We start from the raw sequence: 23,774 nt of genomic DNA on the forward strand, positions 1-23,774 counted from the left end.
CAAATATTGTAATACCAGCCACAGGAGGTCCAATTAAGCTAGCTTTGCCTTGAACAAGTAATAACAGTCCATATGCTCCAGTGAAGTTATCGAGTGAAATCAGATTTACAATGATTACAGGTACAAGAGTATAATTTGCACTGATTGTAAAACCATAAATTCCAACTAGAGAAGCTATCACATAATAATTTGCTACAATGGGTAACAAGGCTAATGATAGACCACTGAGCAATATGAAACCACTATATAGGAGTGTTGAGTCAATCCAAGGCTTGTCTCCAATATATCCAACCGTTACCTGGAGAAATTTACAAATTCTTAATACAATAGAGTACCCATGATTAAAAATCAAAAATATCAAATATAAATTTTTTAAATTATTGGCTGTAACCTTAATGTAAAGAACAATAATTAGAAAAATACATAAAAATTTTCAAGGGATTTGAGAGGTGAGAACAAGAAATGTAACCTTTCTAAACTTAAGAAAATAACACAAAATTTCACACAATTTTACTGATTGACAATATTACGCACTGACTACTTGCTAAAATCGTGAAATGACAAACTTTTTTTTAAGCAAAGCAAAAATAAAATAATAATTTTTTTATCAAATTTGGAAAAAAAAAATTAAAAACTACCTTTTTAAAGAGTACTAAAAAGGAGAAAATAATTCTGTTTTTGTCCTACCAAAAATGAAAAGTACATCATTTTATTTTCAGCCGGTTACAAAAGTGATGCGCTCTTCGCTTTTAATTTTTTTTTATTAGATTACATTATATCCTACTTTTTTGTAATTTGTTTGTTGGTCTGTTTATGGAAAACAGTCAAAATTTCGATGTGTGTTAAGAACAGCGAAAAATTAGCTAGCATAATTTAGGAAATAGTATTAGAATTAGGCACTGGGATCAACTTGAACGTTGGAATTCCAGATTAGAAAAGATTTTATTTGTCGAAGGTCAACAAATTTGTTTACTATTGGCCGTAATTTCTATTGACGGTAATTTCTATTTGGCGATATTCTACTTGAAGCGACCAGGAAACAGTTGGAATTAGTATTGTAGTTAAGCACAGAGGCATAGTCAAAATTTGAATCTTTTTGCTGGTTGAAAATTTGATTGACTATTTTTTCTATTTCGAAATTAAGCGATAAATTCTTTTTGTAGGGGCCAGGAAATTATTTAATCGTTTATTATCCCTAAACATAGAGCTCAAGTTGAAAATTAATCTCTAACAAGTCAAAATTTTTGTGGGTGATAATTTCGATTCGGGGAAAAATTCTGACTGTAGCAGTCAGGTAACAATTGAAACTTTGTTGTCAACAAACACAGAGAGCAGCTAAAATTTGAGATCTTTTGCCAAACCTGCAATTTCGATTGGCGATAAAACCTATTCTAGTGATCATGTATAGTCAGTCAGCACAGTTAAGATTTTAGTGCTCTAGCCATAAGACAATCTTAAAGCTGTCAGAATGTTAAAGGAAGATAAACTTCTCTTGGTTATACTATCACGATAAATTCTGAGGATAGCAGTCAGGAAAGGATGGGTTCCTGACCAGCACATAGCTTCAGTTAAAACTTGTCACATTCGTCAAACATCGTGCTTTTGAAATATACAGTAAAACAAGAAATAAAATATGAAGAAATATAAGTTAAGAACCCGTTTTAGGGTGCTGTTTGTAAGCTTTAGAATTTAACAAAGTCATTTCAAACTATTCCAACTATCAACATCAACAATAAGCAAAGTGTTTAAGATAAAATTGAACTATTAAAAAAAACTTTATTCAATAAATTTTCAAAAATTTCACTGAATGTCTTATAATATGTATTTACTTGAACCTAAATCAAAAATGGAAAATTCTGAGAGATACAAGAATTGGTCAAAAATCGTGTTATAGACACTTTTAGAGCCTTTTTCAAGATATTGGTTCAAATTCTTTCTATTTCAGTCATCGTTAACTAATACACTTTGGAATATTGTAACTTGTGTTAATTCCTGACCTAATCCACTGTTCAGTGAGACAGGTTTAAGAAAGGAAAATTCAGTTTAGCGTGGTAAACAAGTTGCTTAGAATCCCAAGGAATACATGCAATAATAATAAAAACGTTCCTAATTTCATATGGAAGGTGTTTTCTACACTAGGGTGAGCAGTAAGTTTTCATACTTCCGGGTTACTGCTTCCGGCGTATTTTGACGTCATTTGGCTCACAACGTAATAATTGTGTTTTAAGATTCTCAAGTGGATTATTTCTTGCATATATGAATTTGTTACCTGATTTATTATTTGTGATGTGACTATAAAAGAATCCTTTTAAAAGAATCGTCATTTAAAGACCTGTCATTTCAAAAGGTAATAATCGTCATTTGATAAAAATAATCGTTATAAGACACTTTTTACATTCTCAACAATATATAAATTTCGAAATTTAAACCTAAATGATAATTTGTAAAATGAACTTAATCTCGCTGCTCAAACAATATGCTAACACTAAAGTATGATGGTGCGCGGCTTGCAACAAGAAAAAACAGTAATAAACAAGTAAAAAAGAGGGCAAATTGGGACTGCCAAAAAAGCGAGTTCTTCCTAAATCTAGCAGCCACATCAGCCTTTTTTAACAATACATCTATAAATAACTAAAACAAATTTTCACTTGAAACTCACTAGAATTATCATTAATATCTTATAAAATACATCAAATTTGAGCTCAGAAATTATATAATTTATTTTTTTAATTAAAAAAAAATTATCTGTATGAAAATATCGCCTGACAGAAAAAAACTGTAGTAAGTAGCTTTCTAAACGGAAGTAGAACAGGCCAAGAGCTCGAAATTGTTGTTTACATTTATGATGAAAACACCATCCATAACTTTCTAAACACATTGTCGCACACATTTGATTTGCTCAGAAACTCATTTTTTTCCAACTGTTTACGACTGCGTGTTATCGAGCGTCAGTCGTACAAATGGAAGTGAAAATTACTTCTCATATTATGTCACAGAGTTTCCAGGAAAACTCTTGACGGCTGTAACCATTATTTGCTCATTATGTCATTCTTTCTCCCCCCCCCTCAAAAAATTTATATGTTATCTGGAATGTTACCTTTTTCTTCGATATATTACTGAAAAATTAACGCATTTGTAAAATCCGTACTTATGCTTCTTTTTTTTTCTTTTCTAAATTTAAATATTCAGGACCAAAGTATCTACGGTCACGAAAACTGAAGTGACCTTCATTCAAAATTCGATGATTTTCAAGACTATTTTGAGATAACTAATTTTTAAAATACAATTTCTCCAACAAATCTAATATTGAGGAATTATTAAAAAATGGTAAAAGTCTTTAAAGAAGTTGTAATTAACAGATTCATTAAAAGAGAATTTTGTTAGAGATACTCTGAGGGTGGCTATAGCCGTCATCTGGTTACATATCGCCAAAAATCGGACGGCAATGGCTGTCATTCGCGGTGACATATCGTTCGCGGAGAAAATGCAAAAATAGCTTCGAAATTTTCTTTTTTCATCACTAAAACTTATATTTCTCACCAAAACGTGAAGAACGTAATATTATTCCTTGATAAGAGTGCAAAATAACGAAAAAACTGAAAAGAAAAAATCTATTTATAGAGCTATATAATTCTCTCATTACTCTTAAAATGGTAAAATTAATTTTAAAGCTCTGATACTTACCACACCTAAGCAGTTCAGAACACCTAGAATTGATATTAGATACGAAGCATCATTCATATCAGTGCCACTATTCACAGCATGATCTGGTATGTAGACATACGGAACATCAACGCAAGCATACAGAAAGAAGTTAGACAGGCAAAATATTGTGTATCCAATATTTTTGAAATTCGTAAAATCGAACATTTCACAAATAAGAATCTTCAAATCATCAAGAAACATACATCCCTAAAAAAATGTGAATATTAAATGAAAATTGATAAGTTTTAGAAAGCAAAATATGAATGACACTAAACTGTAAACTTTCAAGCATTGCCTTAACAATTAAATATCATGCTCAAGTAATGTAAGAACAACAGAATATATGCATAATACTCACTTTTTCCTCATTAATAGTGACCATGCTGTTTCGATAAATATCTGGACAACTTGATGCTTTTAAGCGATAACGGTGGATATTTAACATGGCTCCTCTGTAAGTAATACTACCTCTTTGAAGCCTTATTTTGTGAAGATAAGCGGCATCAAGCCTTGGAGGAACTGACGATTCCCTGGTTGATGAATTTGAAAAAGTTTTTGCGAGATCTTTGCGAGTTTTCTTCTTCAAAGCCTTTTCTCCTTTTTCTTGGGCTAACGACGATTCAGTCGAATCTATAGAATATTTTTTCACGTAAGAATCGAGGATGTATGGGTGCTGTTCCAGCAGAGAGTTGAGATGCGAGCCTTCTTTACTGGACAGCTCAGAGATCACCTCAGGGAAGTTATTACTAAGATACGTGGGCAGTTGAACCATGGAACTACACAATCGCTCGGTGTTGTCCAAGTTGCAGCTTTCAGATGAGTCATCAGCCTTGTCATTCTCCTCATCAGCAGGTGATTCTAAATCTCGCATAAGAGCTCCAAATACGATCATATTGAGAAAGAAACCTGATAATATCAAAAGTGTGCCTTGCCAAGCGTATTGCTCTATAAGGTATCGAGTTAATGGAGGGAATACAAAATTACCAATGCCTGTTCCGCAAGCAGCGAGGCCCGTTGCAAGAGACCTCTTCTTCTCGAAGTAATAAGCAACTACTACAATAGAAGTAACATAACAGAGAGCGAGGCCAATACCAGCTAAAGTGAAAGTCAAAATTAGGATTTCCAGGGAATCAGCACAAACACTGATGACAAATGAAATGGTGGAGAGCAGCGCTCCCAAAATGCACATTCTTTGGCAACCATAACGATCGATGAGATAACTTGCAACGGGACCAGCTAACAATGGCATACTAAGGAAAATCGAGCCTACCATTGATGTTTTGGCTTTGCTTTCACCGAAATAATTAATAAAATCAACAAATAATATCCCAAATGAGAGAGACACTCCATCGGCAATAAAATTAATCATAAATGAAGCAAACACAACAACCCAACCCCAACCGCCATCAGGAGGGGGTGGTAGAGAGGATTCGGGAGCTCCACTGCTTGAAGAAGAGGATGAGGATAAGCTACGGTTGCTAGCCTGGTAAGTTGGTTTATTTTTATTGCTACATTTTATATTATTAGAATTCTCTTTTTTATATAGTGTTTTGTTAAAATTTGAGTCATTAGTGTCCACATTTTCTCCACTTTTAATAAGAGTTGAATCCATATTTGATGTGTTAAATTTAGATTATTAATATTACAAATGCTATTAATAGAGAGCTTAAATTCATTCAGCTTGGTTGGTGTTGCCATCGGCCACAAGAAGTAGGGGTTTTGTTTCAGGTTGAAGTTCCGCATCAAGACCTTTTGTCCATTAGAAGATAACTTCCAAAAATGAGCACTGGAATAAAAAAAATTCTATAGAGGGGAGTAACAGTGGAGGAGGGACAAATGTATTATTATAATTTATAGAGGGTGTTCCAACATTCGATTGACAAATACTAAAGGGTAATAAAATTTATATAGAGCATGTAGGTATTTTATTTACGTCGCATTAGAGCTGCACAATAGGCTATTGGTGACGGTCTGGGAAACATCCCCGAGGAAGATATGTCATCACAATTTTGATCCTCTGCAGAGGGGATGGCTCCCCTGCTTTGGTAGCCCGACGACTTACGTTCAAAGTCAAGCACTTTACGGTAGAACAGTTTAATGCGGACCGATACCTCCTCATTAAACTGTCAAAGTGGTCACCCACCCGCTTACTGACCGCAGCCAGTGATGCTTGACTTCGGTGTTCTATCAGTCCACAGCGGGACGAATCTAGACATATAAAACTTACCTTTTAACAAGGAGTCGCAAACCACGTTGAATCGAGGAAAACCCATAAATAATAAATAAAAACACGTTGAGAAACAACTACAACAGATACTACAAACTTGCTTGATTTAGTTAATTTCATTAAATTAATTACCACAATCACTGTTCCGAGTTGGATTGCCCAGTGACATCATTATTTAGTCTAAAACGATAATCTTTGCTATAAGTTACTTGCTGTGTTAGTTTTTCGCGATTTTCATCCTCTTGTGGAGATTAGCGTTCTAGGCAAGGCTGAAAGCCTTTATATAGCAAGACGGAAAAGATGAAAAACTGATACGAAAGACATTTTATTATAGCAATTTTTCCGGGTAAAATAAAATATCTGTAACTACCAAGATTTCTTTAAGATTTTAATATATATATAAATCTGCTCTTTTCCAAGATTAAATAGATATTGTTGAATAGTTTTAAAAAAAGAATAAGTATACTTCTCCCGAAAACTAGCAATAACTGAAATGGTTTTACTACCAGCCTTTTCTCTTTTCCGTCTCGCTTTCACCCCTGGTTCTAGGATGAGTTATCATCCTCTTGAAATCGTATCACCCTTCTCAATTTGTCGGTCAAATTTTGGAACATCCTGTATATTAGTTTCACATTCAACTAATAAATATTAGCAAACCAAAGGAACACAATTAATAACTGTACTAAGTAAAAGCGTCATATTAGAATTATTAACAATAAACTAAAACTTTTAATTGAAATTACAACTAAAAAATCACCAAAAGAATAATTGAAAAAATAAGCGTTTTGAAATTATGATCAATATAGGCTATTTTAAAGAATAGAAAATTTGTGAAAACCGCAATTCGTAGTTATCGAAATTTAATTTAACGTGTAAAAACTGTTTGCAAATTTGCTCACAAAAAAAAAAGAAAAAAAAAAGAGCAAATTCATAAGGGGGAAAAAAAGGGTAATCACTCAGCGCTTAGTAACAGATTTAAATACTGGAATTTCCTTTAAAAAAAACTAGATGTTAACTGACAAGAAAAAAACAAACATTTATTTTCTTACAAAATAAATTAGCACTCAAAAGATAAAAAAAAAAAGATGCCTCTACTCTTCAATCTAGAAAGGAAAAGTAAGAAAATCTTATTTTGCAGAGCAAGGGAATAAAATGAATTCAATTGATTGTACAGCTAGAGAAAAAGCAATACATCATTTAATTAATTTATCAGTCTCATTATGATGAAAATAATCTATCCAAAAGAAAGAAGAAGAAGGAAANATATCAAAAAAAAAAAAAAAAAAAACATTAGAACATAAATATATAAAGGGGGGAAACTGTCAAGTAAGCATTAATTAAAGAAACTAAATGAAGTCTGGACAATATTAATGCAGTTTGAAATTACAAAATAAGCAAGTGCGTCATCTTGACTTAATCCAGGAAGCCTGCACCTCCCCCCATCATTTTGATTGATAAAATGAAAATAAATAAAAATACAGAAACGAACTGGAAGTTATCAATATCATAAACAGGAAATAACAAAATATTTAAGTATTATAAATTAAAAAAACTAACGCAAAATACGATTAAAAGAAATTGATTTTAAATGGAGAATTTTCTTTTTCAAATAGTTGAATATTTAGTTTAGTTAAACCATTTTTATATTTCCTCTTTAAATTAGAGTATGATTAGTATAACAATAGTCATTGGTACAAAGATAGTAGTAGTAGTAATAATAATAATATTAAATGAATTGTAAATCTGAGGCAGATTTAAGAAAAAAAAAAATCTTTTAGCGAACTCTATTCCAATGGTAAAAGAAATTCAGTTTTAGAATAAAATGGCTAATTTTCAAATCAATAACGGTTGCGAACAAAAAAATATTTTTTTCTACAATAAGTTAGTGAGGAGAAAGCTTAAAAAATAATAAGTTCAAAGAGAAACCTTATAATTTTACGAAGAGCGTGTTCGACACTTTCGACAATTGCAACATCGTAATAAGATATTTTAGATACGAAGATATTTATTTTTATTAAGTTTCATCCATGAACTAATCTATTTTTCTGTGGTTTCATACAAAGAGACATTAGCTGTTTTAAACAAAATTCCTCCCCCTCGATGTCAGCAATTTTAAAATGAACACACAGTACTCGAAATAAATAAATAAAAAACGGAATAACTTATAAATTATGACAATTTCGTGTATTAAAGGATTGAAAGTTAGACCTTAAAATGCTAATTGATAAGTGCAATCAAAAATCTAAGTAACGAAAGAAAAAGTTTTTTTTATGAATACTCATAATAACAGGGCTCGAAAAAACTCAGAAATTTTACTCGTCCCCGAGGACGGCTTGTCTAACAATGTACCCGTCCTCCTTTGAAACTAACCCGTAGCTTCTACATAAATAAAAATATAATTTTCTCTTATTTATTACAAACATTTATATAAATTGCACATTGAATTAGTAGTTACTAGGATTACAAATACTAGGACTACATTATACAGTAATAAAAGAAATACTACGTTACATAATAGTAACCTAGTATTTCTTTTATGAAATAATTTAAATGACAAAGGTCAAGTTATCTGGAATGTCAATTTATCCAAGGGTACTGCGTTTTTTAAATTAATCAAATATGACGCTTGCCAGTTCCACAATAAAGCCAATGATTTACAGAGGTTTCTGCACAGAAATCTGAAATGGGTTTTCCATTTAAGTAGATGTTCATAATTGCGTTTATAACTCTACTTGTTTAAGGTACGTAATGTGTTTTTTTGTAAGTTCATTGCTGAAAAGCCCCTTTCAACCGCTGTAGCTCTGCCAGACAGAGAAAACATCAATTTCCCCATGCGCAGTATCCTAAATGCCGGGCTTTTTACAGAACCTCGGCATTATCTAAAAAAAAAAAAGCTCACTAACAGTCGTTAATATACTATTGGGAAAAAAAAACTACTAGTTTTTTTCCACAATATTTATTGTAAAGAATGATTTATTTATATAATATTATGAATTGGTTCTTGGTGTAGTATAATTTGGGTAAAAATTTAAGTAAAAAAAAAAAATGTCATAAATGTTGATAATAGTAATTCAGAGGAACGCAATATTTTTTATTTTTGAAACTAGTTATTTTATTTTGAATTGCAAAGCTCGATAAATTAATTCATGTTAAAAATGCATATTCCTTTAATAATATAGTTTACTGTTATCGAAAAAAAGAAAAAAAAAATTCTTATAAAAGTTAGCTATTTTTTTCACACTGGCATTTTATATAAGCAATCGAAATATTAAATAAATTATATATTGTTGATTAGATACAAATATAATCATTCTACGGAACCACAGCCGTGAAACACCTTTAGAAAACCGCTGATCTAGAAAACAAGGTCACAAGAGTCTGAACCGCTTCAGGTCAATTTGGTAATCAGTCTATTTTGTTAAATTGGCTTAACTAAAGGTAATTCCATAATTATTATCATCATATTTGGCTAGACAGCTTAGAGCGGGCCAGTGCCTTTTGAATTCTGCTCCACAGCATTGTATTGTTGACACTTAAGCGTAAGTGTCTTCCTGGATAGCAAGGGAATCAGTTTCCACAAAATAGATTATTCCGCGCAGATATAAATTTTTATATTAATTATTTCATTCATTACTATTTTATTATTAGATTTAATTATGATCAAAATTCTTGACTGGTTGGTAGGGCAATGGGCCCATGTTCAAGAGTTCGATCCCAGCTGGCCGAAGAGGTGACTGATGCACGTTAAATCTGTCGAGTCGCAAAATCCGTGTTCCCATAACAAATCAGTACCTCTGGGGGTTACTGATCCAGAAGTTTCCTTGTTTTCTGGATTGGTTCAAAATTACAAGGCTACGAAGTTGAACATTAGTAGTTGTAAACCCAAAAATTGGGTCGGCTGTTCAACGACGGACATAAAATAAAATAGTAGTCTAGAGAGTAGACACACAAATTTTGGCATCAATTTATGAAATTTCAAAAGACTAACTCTAAAATTAGGAGGAAGTCGTTTGAATAGTTCTTGAGAAATAAATACGATTTTTTAAACCTATTCTTTCACATGAACATTTTTAGATCCTTCAATTTGAATGCGTTGCTCTATGCAATTTTTTTTAAAAATTTACTTTCTGTATTATTTAACAAAGAGTAGCAAAGTCTGGAGTTGTGAAAAAGAACCAAGCATTCAGAACAATACTGCCGTGGACAGAAATGTTATTATGGAGCCGCGGAGTGGACAACCTGAAAGAGGAAGACGAATAGTACAGATTAACTTAAGTTATAAATGGAATTTTCAGGTTTCGAAAATGGTACGTAGAGGGGATAAAAAAGTGATGAATCGCTGATCAAAAGCGATGTTTCTTTCTATTTTAAGCCAAGTTTGTTTGTTTCTGTAGAGCAAATCATTCATAAATCGCTGAGGAAGGGTAAAATTAATGCCGTGGCACAAAATTCGGACTTTCCGTCACTAACTTTACGTTTAACTTTTAACTGAAATGTCGTTCAATTTTAACGAGGCGAATTCCGCAATTTTAAAATTACCATAGGAAATGTGTCAATTTGAGCGCCTGAGTAGCATCGGACCAATCTATTTTTTTAAAATTATATCACATTCAGTCATATCTTAAATAATAAAATTAAAAACACCTGAGGAAAGAGGGCTTGTCTTCCGATGAGGTGACTCATGTTCGAATCTAGTCATGTCTGCTAGATACGAGTTCCATTCCCGCATCGCATTGAGCAGACGTAAAATATCCTCTATGGTAGACGGATCATGGGTTAGAATCCTAATGCCGTGGTGATAAACGCAGATGGTTTTCGGTTTTTTTAAATCTGCATTTAATACTGCAGCAGGTTAGTTTCGTCAAAAAGACCTCCATGAAGGCTAGTTTGTCTCAATGCTTGATCCAAAAGTTACATTTTCTTCCAGGCAAGGTTCAAAGTTACAAGGTTCTGTTCTGAGTTACTGACTTGTAATGTCAATATGGAGCTGTGAAACGGTGAGAGGGTGCAAACTGGAAGCGGAAGACAAAGAATACATATAAACCTATGCTTAAGTAATTAGGAATATTTAGGGCTTGTTGGCGGTACGTAGAGGGAAAAAAACCACCGAAAATTACCTTAGTTTGTTTCTATTTTTTTACTCTCCGTCCTTTAAAAAATAGATAAGAAAGAGAAAAATTAATCCTATGGCAGAAGTTTCAGACATTTCGTTATAAACTTAACGTTTTAAAAACCTTTTTACAAAATGGCCATTTACTTTAAAAATAATGAGCTCCATATTTTTTTTCTAAAAATTAAAAAAAGATCTTTTTGCGATTTGTATCACATTTAGTCACACGTTTTCATATAAAAGTGAAGAATCTTCAACAATTGCATTAAAATCCTTCGTTTTTCTACATTTCAATGTGTTATGAGCGCGTTACTCCACATTTCATTATATATATATGACTCAATGCAGCATTTTTATAAAGAATGACACAAATATTTTTTCCCTATGAAACTTTTACTTATGTAACTTAACATTATATTATGATGCAATGTGCAATTTCCTAATAAAAAATAACATATTATTAAGAGGTGTGTCAACTAAACTAGAAATATACTGCTTAGTGACGATGAAGTTGCAAATCTGAAAAAGGCATTAAATTCCGAATAAATAAGTATGTGTTTCATTTGTGCCGGAATTCTTTAATAAACAATGCAAGTCATTTCGCTATTTATATAAAACAAGCTCATCTCAATAATCGTCTAAATCGATACAGTCATTTAAAATATAAAATGTTTTTATACATAAGTTGACATATATATCCTTCAGCTTAAAACAGACAAATTCAACAAATATTCAAATAGTGTAGGTTTATTCATAAACAAGAAGAAAACTAAAGTAATGAGAATAACTCTAAAGAAAAATGATAAAATTAAAATCGAAAATCACGAAATAGATGACATAGAGTCATTTAGCTATTTAGGTTCTATTGCAGATAAGGAAGGTGGAAGTAGTGAAGATATATTAGACAGAGAATAATCAAAGCAAGAACATGTTTTAAGGGATTACATAAATTTTGGAGAGAGTCAAATATTGAAATAAAAACAAAAATAGTTGTTTACAAAGGTATTGTTAGAGCAGTACTATTAAATGGCGTAGAAACCTGGACACAGACTAAGATCGAAATACAAAAATTAGAAACCTTTCAAAACAAATATTTAAGATTTATTTTTAAAATTTTCTGGCCTTACAGAGTATCAAGTCAAACTCTATTAAAGAAAGCTAAAATAAAAACAATAGANAGTTTAACAAATAACGTTACAATTAAATAAGCAAATTGCAGTACCATAAATTATTCATGGCTTTACTACTTTTTAAAAAAATGTTTTCTTTACAAGGCTGGGAATAATTCCAATACTTTCTGAATAAATCAATTTTATGTTGAATAAACTTTTGGAAAATTTGTAATTAAATTCTAGAGAGTTTTTTTTTTAAAATGACTTTCATAAATTAACAAATTCTATTTTCAAATTTACTTGCAAAAATTATTATTTAATTGGTGTAAAAAAAATTTTATTCTTAAATTAACAATTTTCAACATGTTACTTTAGTTTAAAAACACTGTCTCTTGTTTATTGCCTTAGTCAAATAAGGGATTTTTTTTCTTCAAATCTTCAGTTTGTTTCTATAATTAAATCAAATATAGGTTAAATCAAAATTATGAGACTCTAGTAGAGAAATTAATACTTGAATAATAATTATATATATATAAACTGACTTATCTAGAAATTAAATTCTCGATTGAAAAATTAAAAAGAAATCATACTATATAACATTTTTAAAAATAAATTTCTTATCTGTATATTCTTGGAATAGCCTCAGAGAACTCCGTCTCACACCTGCTTTTCAATTTGTTGTAAAACGTTTTCCTGCGAATTTTATGGAAATCCGGAGCATGGTTATGTGTCTCTATAGCATTTTTCAAAAAGCCATTTATTGTAGTGAGTTTCGCTGTGCAATTTTTCTGTTTACATTTCCAATAACTAGTTTCATTTTTATATTTACTGTGCAAAGTACACAAATAATTTTTATACAGTATCAAATAGCCCCCTCTTGAAGATTTTAAGTAGCTTATTTCCGACATTATTTAAAATGGCCAGAAAAAATGTTGTCGATTGAATATATGGTTAAGCGATAGTAAAAGGAAAATCTATTTTCGCTTTCAGGTTTTCCCCAAAAAAGGATTCTGTCCCCTGTATAAAATCCCTCTATACCCTTCCCTCCAAACGGACCCCAGGAAATCTCCCGTGCCCACAGGTGCACATCATTAATTATTTATTGGGTCAACTTTCGTTTGGGTGAAGTTTCATATACACGGTTGGGGTTATATGCTGGAGGCCTTAAGTGCCCAAAGGCACGTAGAGGATAATTTAGTAAGTAAGTGATATATATATAGAACTCAGACCATTGAATTACCTCGTTTTCGTAGACAAAATTCGAGAGATTTCTAGGTAACAAAACAAAGCCAAATCGATGAGCCACAAAATAAAGTTTCAAGTTATAAATGATTAAATGAGTTTTAGTTTAAATTTTGAATTGACATTTATAAGAATAAAATACTGATTCATTTTAGTTTTTCTCTCTCCTCATATGTAGAGCTTTTAACTTATTTATAAAATATATAATTATTATAATTTTATGAAAGGATATTTTGTTAATATGTTAACTGTAATGAAATGAACAGGATTTTAAATATAATAGACTGACATTGGATAAAAATTCAACTTAGAATAGAATGTGGGATATAATAAAAAGTAATTTTACTTGTTAACAATATATAACGATAACCTTATATCATATAACAGTTTAGATTGGAAACAATTTCCAAGAATTTCGATATAAATGTTAATATATATATCTGGCAGCATCTGATCTTTCTTATTTTTAATTCATCCTTTTCTTTTCTATGTCAAGCGCGAACTCATAATCGCGAAAGAGATAAATTTTTCTGCAACAAAGGATCAATAATTATTGCTCAAAGAGAAAAAGAAAACGCAAAAAAATATTTATAATCACAATAACTTTCGAATAAATTGTAATTTGGTGGAAGCAAAAAAACGGCACCTTATTAGCACACCAAATTTCAACTCTGTAGTTGTACTTCAGCGGGCAGTATCTGCTATAATCATTTTTATCCCTTCTTTTTTTACTATAATTTTAACAGTTAATAGTTTCCTAATTAATAATCGAATCGTAAATTTTATTTTAATTTTATTGAGCTCCTTGTACATTTTTTTAAACACACCTTCGTAATTTCAAGTTTATAGATAGTTATAATTATATCTCTTTTATAGTTTCCGATCGGCAAAATAAATGTAACGTAAAGAAGAAAAATTAGCATAAAGAGTTCCTGTTAAGTTCATAAACACAAATGATTCCATCAGCAACAGCAAGTCAAATTTCAACTCAGTAGTTGAACACCTGCGTCCTGTAGAGCGGTTTGCCGAATGTTTTTTTAAAAAATTTATGTATTTATTTTAATTTTAAATTTAACAGTTAATAATTCGCGAGCTAGTTACCGAATGTTGTTATCTTATATTATAGCAGCACAAATTAAAAAAAAAGGCTATAACTCTCGTGTCTTTTTATTATTATTTTTTTAAGAAATTCGATAAAAATGTTAAGATTAATGTCTAGAAACATCAAATCTAATATTTTCTCTCTTCTTTTCATCTCTATTTTTGATTTTTTTTATATTTGATTATTCGTTGATTTTGACATAAAGTCAAACGAGAGCTTATAACATAAAGATCTCGAGCAAGAAATGAAACTTTCTGCAGCAATGGTATAAATAGTTATTAATAAATGGGCAACACAAAAAAAAAAGTCGCGAAAAGAAAACTACTTAAAGTTTATTAATTTCCGAACAAATTGGAATCTGTAAAAAACATTTGTAAATGAAAATGGTTCTTTCAGCAGTCAAATTTCAACTAGGCAACAGTATTTTTCTGGCCAAAAAGCTCAGCGAACATAGTTTTACTAAAAGTTTAACAGTTAATAATTTCGGAACTTATAACTGAATACTTTTTCTTTCTATTTTATCGTACTCTCTGTACCATTTTCCACACTACCTCGTAATTTTAAGTTTTTAAGTTTTCTAGTCTTTACGAAATAAAACAAAAAACAAAGTTGGAACACCCAAAAACAGCGGCTGCGCTTACGTTTATTCAATAGAAAGAGATTATTTTCATTAATTTATATTAATCAACTGGTTATGAAAACAAATAATTTAGAAAAAAAATCTTCAAGATGTACAACAAAAAAAGGAAATAAATAATGCATGATGAACAAAGCATTAAGTGGTAGCAAAGATGTTTTTTTATTTTTATTTTGCATAATTTAATTTCATATCTAAATAAAAATTATGCATTATGTCACACATTATAAGGTAACAAAAAATGAAAAAGCCTATTTTAAAGTTCAGAAGTGCTCACAATAAAGTTCAGAGTATTTAAAATGAACAAATATTTATCTAATACCGAGTTAAACAATATTTTTTATACTTGTATATAAAAAAGCAATAAACATCTGTTTCCTTTATTTTTTCACTTTAATTATAAGATGAGTAAATATATACTGCATTCCTTTCCACTGCTAGAATCTAATCCGAACTTAAAATAACAGCTGATTTTAAAAATTAGAATTTTTCAGAATACATCTCTTATTATAAAAAGATTAAACATTCGAAAAAATTATTTAATGATTAGTAAATTTTTTTTTCTAAAAGAACAAAAGAAAATTAAATTATTTCAAAATTAGTGTAATTCAACCTGATATATAAAACAATAAAATTATGTAAAATGTAAATTAGTATAGAATTTTACTTTAATAAATATTTTTAATGCTAAAAATATGCTCCAAAAACGATTTTCAGCATTTCGAAATAAGTTTTAGTTCATTTCTAACATGATGGGGCGTAACACAAGTCAACCAGACGTGTTATATAGAACACGTGGAAAAGACTCCTCATTAATTTCATACAAATAATTTTCGATTAATTAAATGACAATAAATAGCATAATTTTTGATATTTATATTAGAAACAATGCTGTGTCATCATATGAGCTATAGGATAATATTTTAAACACAAAATAGGGTAAAGTATACCATTTTTTAAAAATATTAATAATAAAGACAATGATAGCGAAATTTTGATCAATACCTGAACCGCGTAAGGCAGTGGCAAGCAGAGAGGAGATTGCAGTGAGCTACAGCACCAGGCATACAGCTAAATACGGCATGCAATCGTAGACTAAAAACCAAAACTTTACAACTAAAACCATTCTTTTTTATTAAGAATTTCTATTTATGTTTAGCATTCAACGTAAGCGAAATAATTTGCGGAGAAAATACAATTGTGAAACAAATTTAATAAATAAATTTTAGATTCGGAAAGAAAGTAAGAATATTTTGTATTAATAATAATTTTTTTTTAACCTCAAATTAATTTCTACTTACATTTCATAAAAAGGAATGTAAAATAGTTTATTCAGAGTGTTTTAAAAATCAAGCTTGCTTTTCCTCCACTGCAGATTTTCTTCCAGAGGCGTTTAACCTAACGATCCTCCTCCTGTTTGACATTTACTCAAATAAATAAATAAATAAATTTGATTCTTGAATTTCTTAGCTGAGGTAACAAATTTTAAAAGAAATAAAAATTAGTATTATAATTGTGACCAATTACAACCAAGAGAAAAATCTCCAAAGTAAGAGAACGAGTCGTTAAAGGCAGCTGGATTGTAAATTAGCTCTTAGGTATCCAAACACCATTACATGCCATTGCCATTAGATATACGGACACCATTTCCGTGCTGCTAGGGATTGCTAAACTTGTTATATAACTCGATACATAATTTGACTTTGTCTCTAACTAATAACTAAAAATAAATATAAAATTTAACTAGAATCACGTTTTTATAAAAAAAGAATATAATTGGATACTTGCGAGTGACGTCTTAGTAGATAAATCATGTGACTCAGAAGCTAATAAGTTTCGACAGATGCGTTACGTTGCTCACATATATCCAATGAAATCTGTTTTTAAATCACATGTTTAAACATAATCACTTCACTTGCGAAAGAAATTTTTGTGACATACATAAACAATTATAACTTTTTAAAGTCTATCAAGAATGAAACCTTACTTTTTAAAAAGTAGAAGTTCTTTCATGCCTCAGGTAGTAACGTGAACAGAACTAATCAGAAATATTTAAGTATTACAACAGGAATAGTACAGTTAAAAACAAAATAATTCAGAAAAGTCTCTAGAATAAAAACTGTGTCCAAACAATAGAGACGGAAATATTAATTATGAATCAGGTATTGATTAATGCTTCCATTCGGCGATATAAACAAACTTAAGGAGACGAAAGGTCACATTTGGGAATCAATACAGTTGTATACAGTGATTAGTAGGAAAAAAAAAGCAACTTCCTACAGCCATTATTGCTGTGACAAAAGCTTAGTCTGAAAAATGATGGAAGCCATAAAATATAGAGCTATGATTCTAAGCAACTTCATTCATAATTTACTTCAAAATTGAAATGACAGCGAGATTTCTTGGGAATAGTGGAACAATGATGATTCAGTTTTCGCATAAGCAGAAAGTAGTACTTACCGAAGTTTAAAAATTAAAATAAATTATAATATAATAGCTGCTGATAAATTGTAGTTTTCATAACTAGCAACATTGAGTCTTGTTTGCAATAAAATATTTATAAAAATAAAAAAAGCACATAAGATAATATTTAGTTATTAAAACTGACCTTTTTGTCGTTGAACTATTAAATAGTAAATTCATTAATAGCAATAAGAATACTAAGTTTTAAGCTAAAAGGATAAATCAATCAATAGATACATTGTACACAACGAAAGAATTACGAAATAATATAAACATTTCCAAAAGAAATCATGTACAACGATCTGTACAGACTTTCTGACATAAGTCTCAGTTTTGAGAAAAACCACAACATTTTCCAATAAGTTGTTTTAAATTGTAAATAATAATAAAAAAAAAAATGAAACACTAAAATAATAATAGCAAAACACAAAGAATATATATTCAATATTTGCAAATATAAATAGTTTCAACACTAAATTAATATCAGTTAGAGATATAAATTCAAAAATCACCAAGACTAAGAAGAATTTTATATATTTTTTTTTGAGGTAATATATAATGTGAAAGAATTGTTTTCGGTTAATAGACCTAAAAATCACCTAGAGTAAGAAGAATTTTATGAAGGGTCCGTTTTTGAGGTAATATATAATGTGAAAGAATTGTTTTCGGTTAATAGACCTAAAAATCACCTAGACTAAGAATAATTTTATGAAGTAATATATAATGTGAAAGAATTGTTTTCGGTTAATAGACCTAAAAATCACCTAGACTAAGAAGAATTTTATGAAGGGTCCGTTTTTGAGGTAATATAGTGAAAGAATTGTTATCGGTTAATAGACCTAAAAATCAACTAGACTAAGAAGAATTTTATGAAGGGTCCAAGAAGAATTTTATGAAGGGTCCGTTTTTGAGGTAATATATAATGTGAAAGAATTGTTTTCGGTTAATAGACCTAAATTTCGCAAAGGACTCCTGACATGAGTATAGAAAAGGAAATTTTTTATAAAGATACGATTAGACACATCCAATGAAATCTGAAATAGACGTAGATCGTGGAATATACGAAAAACAATAACCCGCTTTATTTATTTTCTTTTGGTTACAGAAGAAATAAATATAACATTTCAGTATTGTTTATTGCTTTTAAACGAATTGCATTGCCCAAGTAGTATTCTGTTTCTAACGTCTTTCGTCTTGGCAACCAAACGTCGGTATCAGCAGAGAAAACTAATTAAATTTTGAGAAGAAAACAAAGCCTCAATAGCATCTTCTTTAAGAATGAGAAAATAATTTAGAGAAAAAAATAAAATAGCAAGCAAAATTGGCATTCTTAAAATAAAATGTCTCCGTTGAAGAGAGAGAGGAAAGAAAAAAAAGAACAGCTTTACCAACAGGTTACAAAAATTTAATTAAATATCAATAAAGCATTTACATTAAATAGTTGAAAAAAAATTTAGAGAAAAGTAAACTATTTGATTGCAACAATAGATTAGTTTCTACACATTTAAAATAATTTTGCGTACTTAATAAAAAGTTAACGCACCTGTCTATGTAAAATGAAAAGTTATAAGAAGTTAATACCTCAGCTGAAATTTGCCATCTAGTTTGAATAATTCCTAAAGCTTATTTAAATAAAACTACCAGACGAGGAACATGACCTTAACTATCTACGTGCTTAGAGTATTATGCTCAAAACGGAAAAGTAATTTTGCATTCCAAACGAATCCATATTTTTATGCGTCCACATTTCGTCCTTAGTTTTTTTTCTTTTCTCGAGCTTAATTTAACGTAATGCTATATGAATGCTGAAAAACATAGAAAATAATGTGAATGTTTAAGGAAATAATAACTTTATGTGATCGTAAATTCTTTTAATGTATAAACAAGGGCGAAAATTGAAAAATATCGTCATATAATTTTGAAAACGGAGCAAAATTCTTTATCAACAGGAAGGTTATGTAAAATAGAGTATATTTTTTTCCATAGTCACTGTTAACATTTTCGACTCGTCTTCGAAGAGAGTTTAATATGTTAGGTCGCAAATACAAAGATAATGGAAATCCAAGAAAACTAAATTGGAAATCTTTGAACCCGAGACCAAGAAGATCTAAAAAGACCTAACCACTTTGAAGGTGAAAAATTGGAAGTTGTTAGCCAAAAATAAGAAAGTCTGGAACAATAATGCTCGGCCAGGCCAACAAGGCTCACAGCAGGCTGTAGTGCAGTATGAGTGAAATGATTTCGCAAACACAATAAATCTTAACTTTACCTAACAGTTTACCGGGAAGATAAAAAATGGCCGATTTGAATTCGGGGATCAAATGTGTCGGAATTTTTTTTTAATGCTAAATAAATGAAAACATAAACTAAATTAAAATTAATAATTTAAGATAAAACAATTAACAAATTATAGATTAATATTAAAATGGGAAGAATCACAAATACAAGTATCAAAAAATAGCTTTTATCAATCGCTGTTATTAATTTCGTTATAAGTTTGAATCTCAAGGTAGATTATTAATTGTCAGTCCTCTTAGCTCTTAAACAGTTAATTATTTCTTTTACTCTTCAAAATCTTCTTAGTTCTTTAAACAAAACTTTAATGTTGAAAATAATGATTTTATTTTATAACCGCGTTAAACAGCCGACCCAATTATGAGTTTACGACTACCAATGTTCAACTCCGCAGCCTTGTAATTTTGAACACAACCCAGAAGACAAGGGAACTCCTGGATTAGGTATTAAGAGAAATTTGTCTTCGTGGAGGACTTTTTAATGGAATTAATCCACATTTGCGATACATGGAGTGGAAAACCTCTTACTGTCAGTCTGACGGCAAGGGGACTCTAATTCATGATCCGTCTACCAATGAGAATAATTTACATCAGCACTCTGGTCGATGCAAGCCGGGTGCGGAATTCGTACTGACCACTTATCGTTGGGATTCGAACCCGGTCACCTCATATTGAGTCAAGCGCTCTATCCCCTGAAGCAACACTGCTCTAAAAATAATATTTTCAAGGAGAAAAAGTATACATTAAACGTAAAGTGATTTAGTCTATGAGAAACGCTTTTAAAAATGTCGCCCTAACATAAAAATGCCCATCAAAAAGATTTTATACAAAAGCGAAACAGAAAAAATAAACACATATATTAATTTTTGAAAGAAAAAGTTAAAGCTGAACATCTGTTTTCCATTATCGTATTTTCAAGAAAAGGTGAATAAAAAGAATAATATAATATAGAAACACCCTTAATTGTTACGTCACAATAAAAACTAATGTTTTTTATTTACTTGTTTGTTCAAAAATCTTGATAGAAAAAACGTTCTTAATTATTAAAGTACAAATTTAACGGTAAAAATCTAAATTCGACTTTTTTTACATTGTCGTACTTTTAAAAAAAATTACAATAAAAGAATAACATAGTTCATTAAAAATGCTGTTATAATAAAAACGCTGATAAAAAGAAAGGTTAATAAAATAAATAAAAGATAGAAGCAGAAAAAAATTGGTTTTAGTTCTAAAAATATAACTTAAACGTTGAAAATCACAGCTTTTTATGTTGCCGATTATCAAACTTACCGTACAGGAAAAAAATTACAACGAAAGAATTAAGTTTATTAGAAACGTTCCGTTCAAATGCTGCCCTGTAATAAAAACAGCAAAAAATGGGACAAAAAAGTGTGACAACTATTTCTTATAAAGCTAAGTAAAAAATAAGACTTTAGACTAATCTTTATTAAATCTAATAAAAAAATTTAAAAAAACTACGTCAAAAATTATTTTGCTAAATATTTAGGCAAACATTCGGCCAATCGATTATTCGGCAAAACGGTCGAATAGTCCTTACATCCAGATTTAAGACTAACATTTAAATATTTTTTTTTAAATACGAAATTATTTTTGCTATAAAGTGTCTGAACATTAGGTTTCATTAAAAAATAAACAAGCGAAAGTGTGATTAAGCTTGGATTGAATCATTTAAATAATTTCTTTTTAGAGTGGTAGCAAAGATAACGAAAGCTTTTATGGTTTAAGGCCAAGTCTAGTGATTTGTTTAAAGATAAAATATTTTTAAAGCTTAAATATTTCTTTTCTTACAACATTTTCCCATTTATTTATTGTTATTAATTTATTATTTTTTTCTCTTCTTTTAATGTTTGAAAAGTGTTGTCATATCTACTTTCAGTTTCCAGAGAGCAACTATCAGTAGATTTTTTTTTGTGGAGCTTGAGATCTTTTTACATGCGACAGATGTTGTTTAAAAGTTATTTAAGATAAGTGCTTTTAAATAAATAGATAAAACTAAAATTATTTTGATAGCCACACCAGACGTGATCAATATATTATATAATTTTGTTTTAGACCGTTTTCCCCTAATGTTATAGCATAGGAAAAAAAATACAGTAATATTTTCTACGCGAAATATCAAGTCAGTTTTCAATTTATATATGAACATACTAGTAGTATAATTTTTAAAGTTAGATAAATAACACTACATTTAATTTAAATGAATCGCTTCCAGATCCATTTTCTAAGCAGTAAATTTCAACTGAGATCATTAGTTTCTAAATAATTTATGATTAATCAATATCATTTGTAAATAAAAAAATGTAAATGAATTTGTTTTCATATCGTTATGTCGATTGCAAACTAAAAGAGATTATCTGAGGTAACGTTTGATTATACCATAGAATTCCGATTTTTAATTGTTCAGTCACTTTTTGAGTTTTATGTTAGAAGAGCGAGAATTCGATTCTTTTAAGAGTCGGGGTAGCTAATGGAGTATTAAGTATTTATACTGGCTTTACTGGTCATTCACAATATAACTTAGGTTCTTCTTACTGTTACTTATCGATCTTTTTACTGTTACTTATAGCCTGCCAAATCAGAAGATTTATTTAGTTTCGTACAAATTTGGTAATTTATTTCTGATTAAATTATTTTTTGAAAAAAAGTCTACGATCAACGAACAATAATTTATAGGAAAATAATTATAGAATGTTTCTAGGAAAATAATTATAGAATTTATATACTTCAAGTAAATTACAACCTCATTTTTTTCAGAAAAAAAAAGTAGAAATTATTCTAAGCAGTAGCATAAATAACAATCCCGCAACAAGGTTCGTGGACACACGCGGTTTGAGGGAGGGCGCACTAAAAATACTTTTTATTCATGAAATACTTTTTAGTTTACTTTATAAATAATAATAACCCTTAACTAAACTTAGAAAAGAAGGGTTATACTATGAGATAGTGAGTAAATTTTTCCTTTTATGAAATTTTTTTTAAAAAATTAAATTCACCACCCTTAATTCTACTTTTTCATCGCAATTGCTATTTTCATTTTCTTAAATTAAAATAAAATTAATGATTATAAATTTCCAAATATTTCTTCACAATAGTTTTTTTTGTTTTGTTTCAAAAAACAGCTTTAATTTTTATATTAAGTCTAAAAGTCTAAGATAAGGCTGCACCTAAATCTAGATACGCTACTGATTCTTAGGAAACTAACTCAAACGATAATTTTAAGAGACAATTTGATATTCAACTGATAATTGGGTATACTATAGCCTACGTCACAGGTTGTGTTATTCCTACTAAATTTAACCCATGAACGGCATTTTCTGCGAGCCTAACTTCAAGCCACAAATAAACAAACGAAGTGTTTGATCGTTTAAATAGCTGCTCGCCAGATTTTATTGCATTATAAAGAAAAGTAATTGATATTCGATTTTTGATTAATAATTGATTTATGTGGATAGTGGCATTTATGTGGATAGTGGCATAGAATTTAGCATTGCGTCATGGTAAATGTTATTCCTACTAAGTGGAAGTAGTTGTGTTTTTTTAATATTATACCCAATTGGGTATACTATAGCCTACGTCACAGGTTGTGTTATTCCTATTGAATTGAACCCATGAACGGCATTTTCTGCGAGCCTAACTTCAAGCCACAAATAAACAAACGAAGTGTTTGATCGTTTAAATAGCTGCTCGCCAGATTTTATAGCATTATAAAGAAAGGCATGTAAATTTCAAATATAAATTGCAAATATGAGCATGTAAAATATCGAACAACAACTAAATTCCATTCGTTTAGCATTGCGTCATGGTAAATGTTATTCCTACTAAGTGGAAGTAGTTGTGTTTTACATCGTTTTCCCCAGCGCG

General features: G+C 29.9%; 1 protein-coding gene across 1 annotated transcript in view; it reads right to left on the reverse strand.

Annotated features, from left to right (window-relative positions):
• Positions 1-23,774, reverse strand: part of LOC107444753 (monocarboxylate transporter 12) — a 34,302-nt gene that overhangs the window by 4,291 nt on the left and 6,237 nt on the right. Inside the window, exons 3-5 of the mRNA XM_016058976.3 lie at positions 4,064-5,491; positions 3,685-3,912; positions 16-298 (exon numbers count right to left, since the gene is read on the reverse strand). Coding sequence (XP_015914462.1) covers positions 16-298; positions 3,685-3,912; positions 4,064-5,317 — 1,765 coding nt within the window. The 5' untranslated portion in view covers positions 5,318-5,491. The remainder of the gene's footprint in view (positions 1-15; positions 299-3,684; positions 3,913-4,063; positions 5,492-23,774) is intronic.

Source organism: Parasteatoda tepidariorum, chromosome 9, assembly GCF_043381705.1.
Source record: "Parasteatoda tepidariorum isolate YZ-2023 chromosome 9, CAS_Ptep_4.0, whole genome shotgun sequence".
NCBI classification, from domain to species: domain Eukaryota; kingdom Metazoa; phylum Arthropoda; class Arachnida; order Araneae; family Theridiidae; genus Parasteatoda; species Parasteatoda tepidariorum.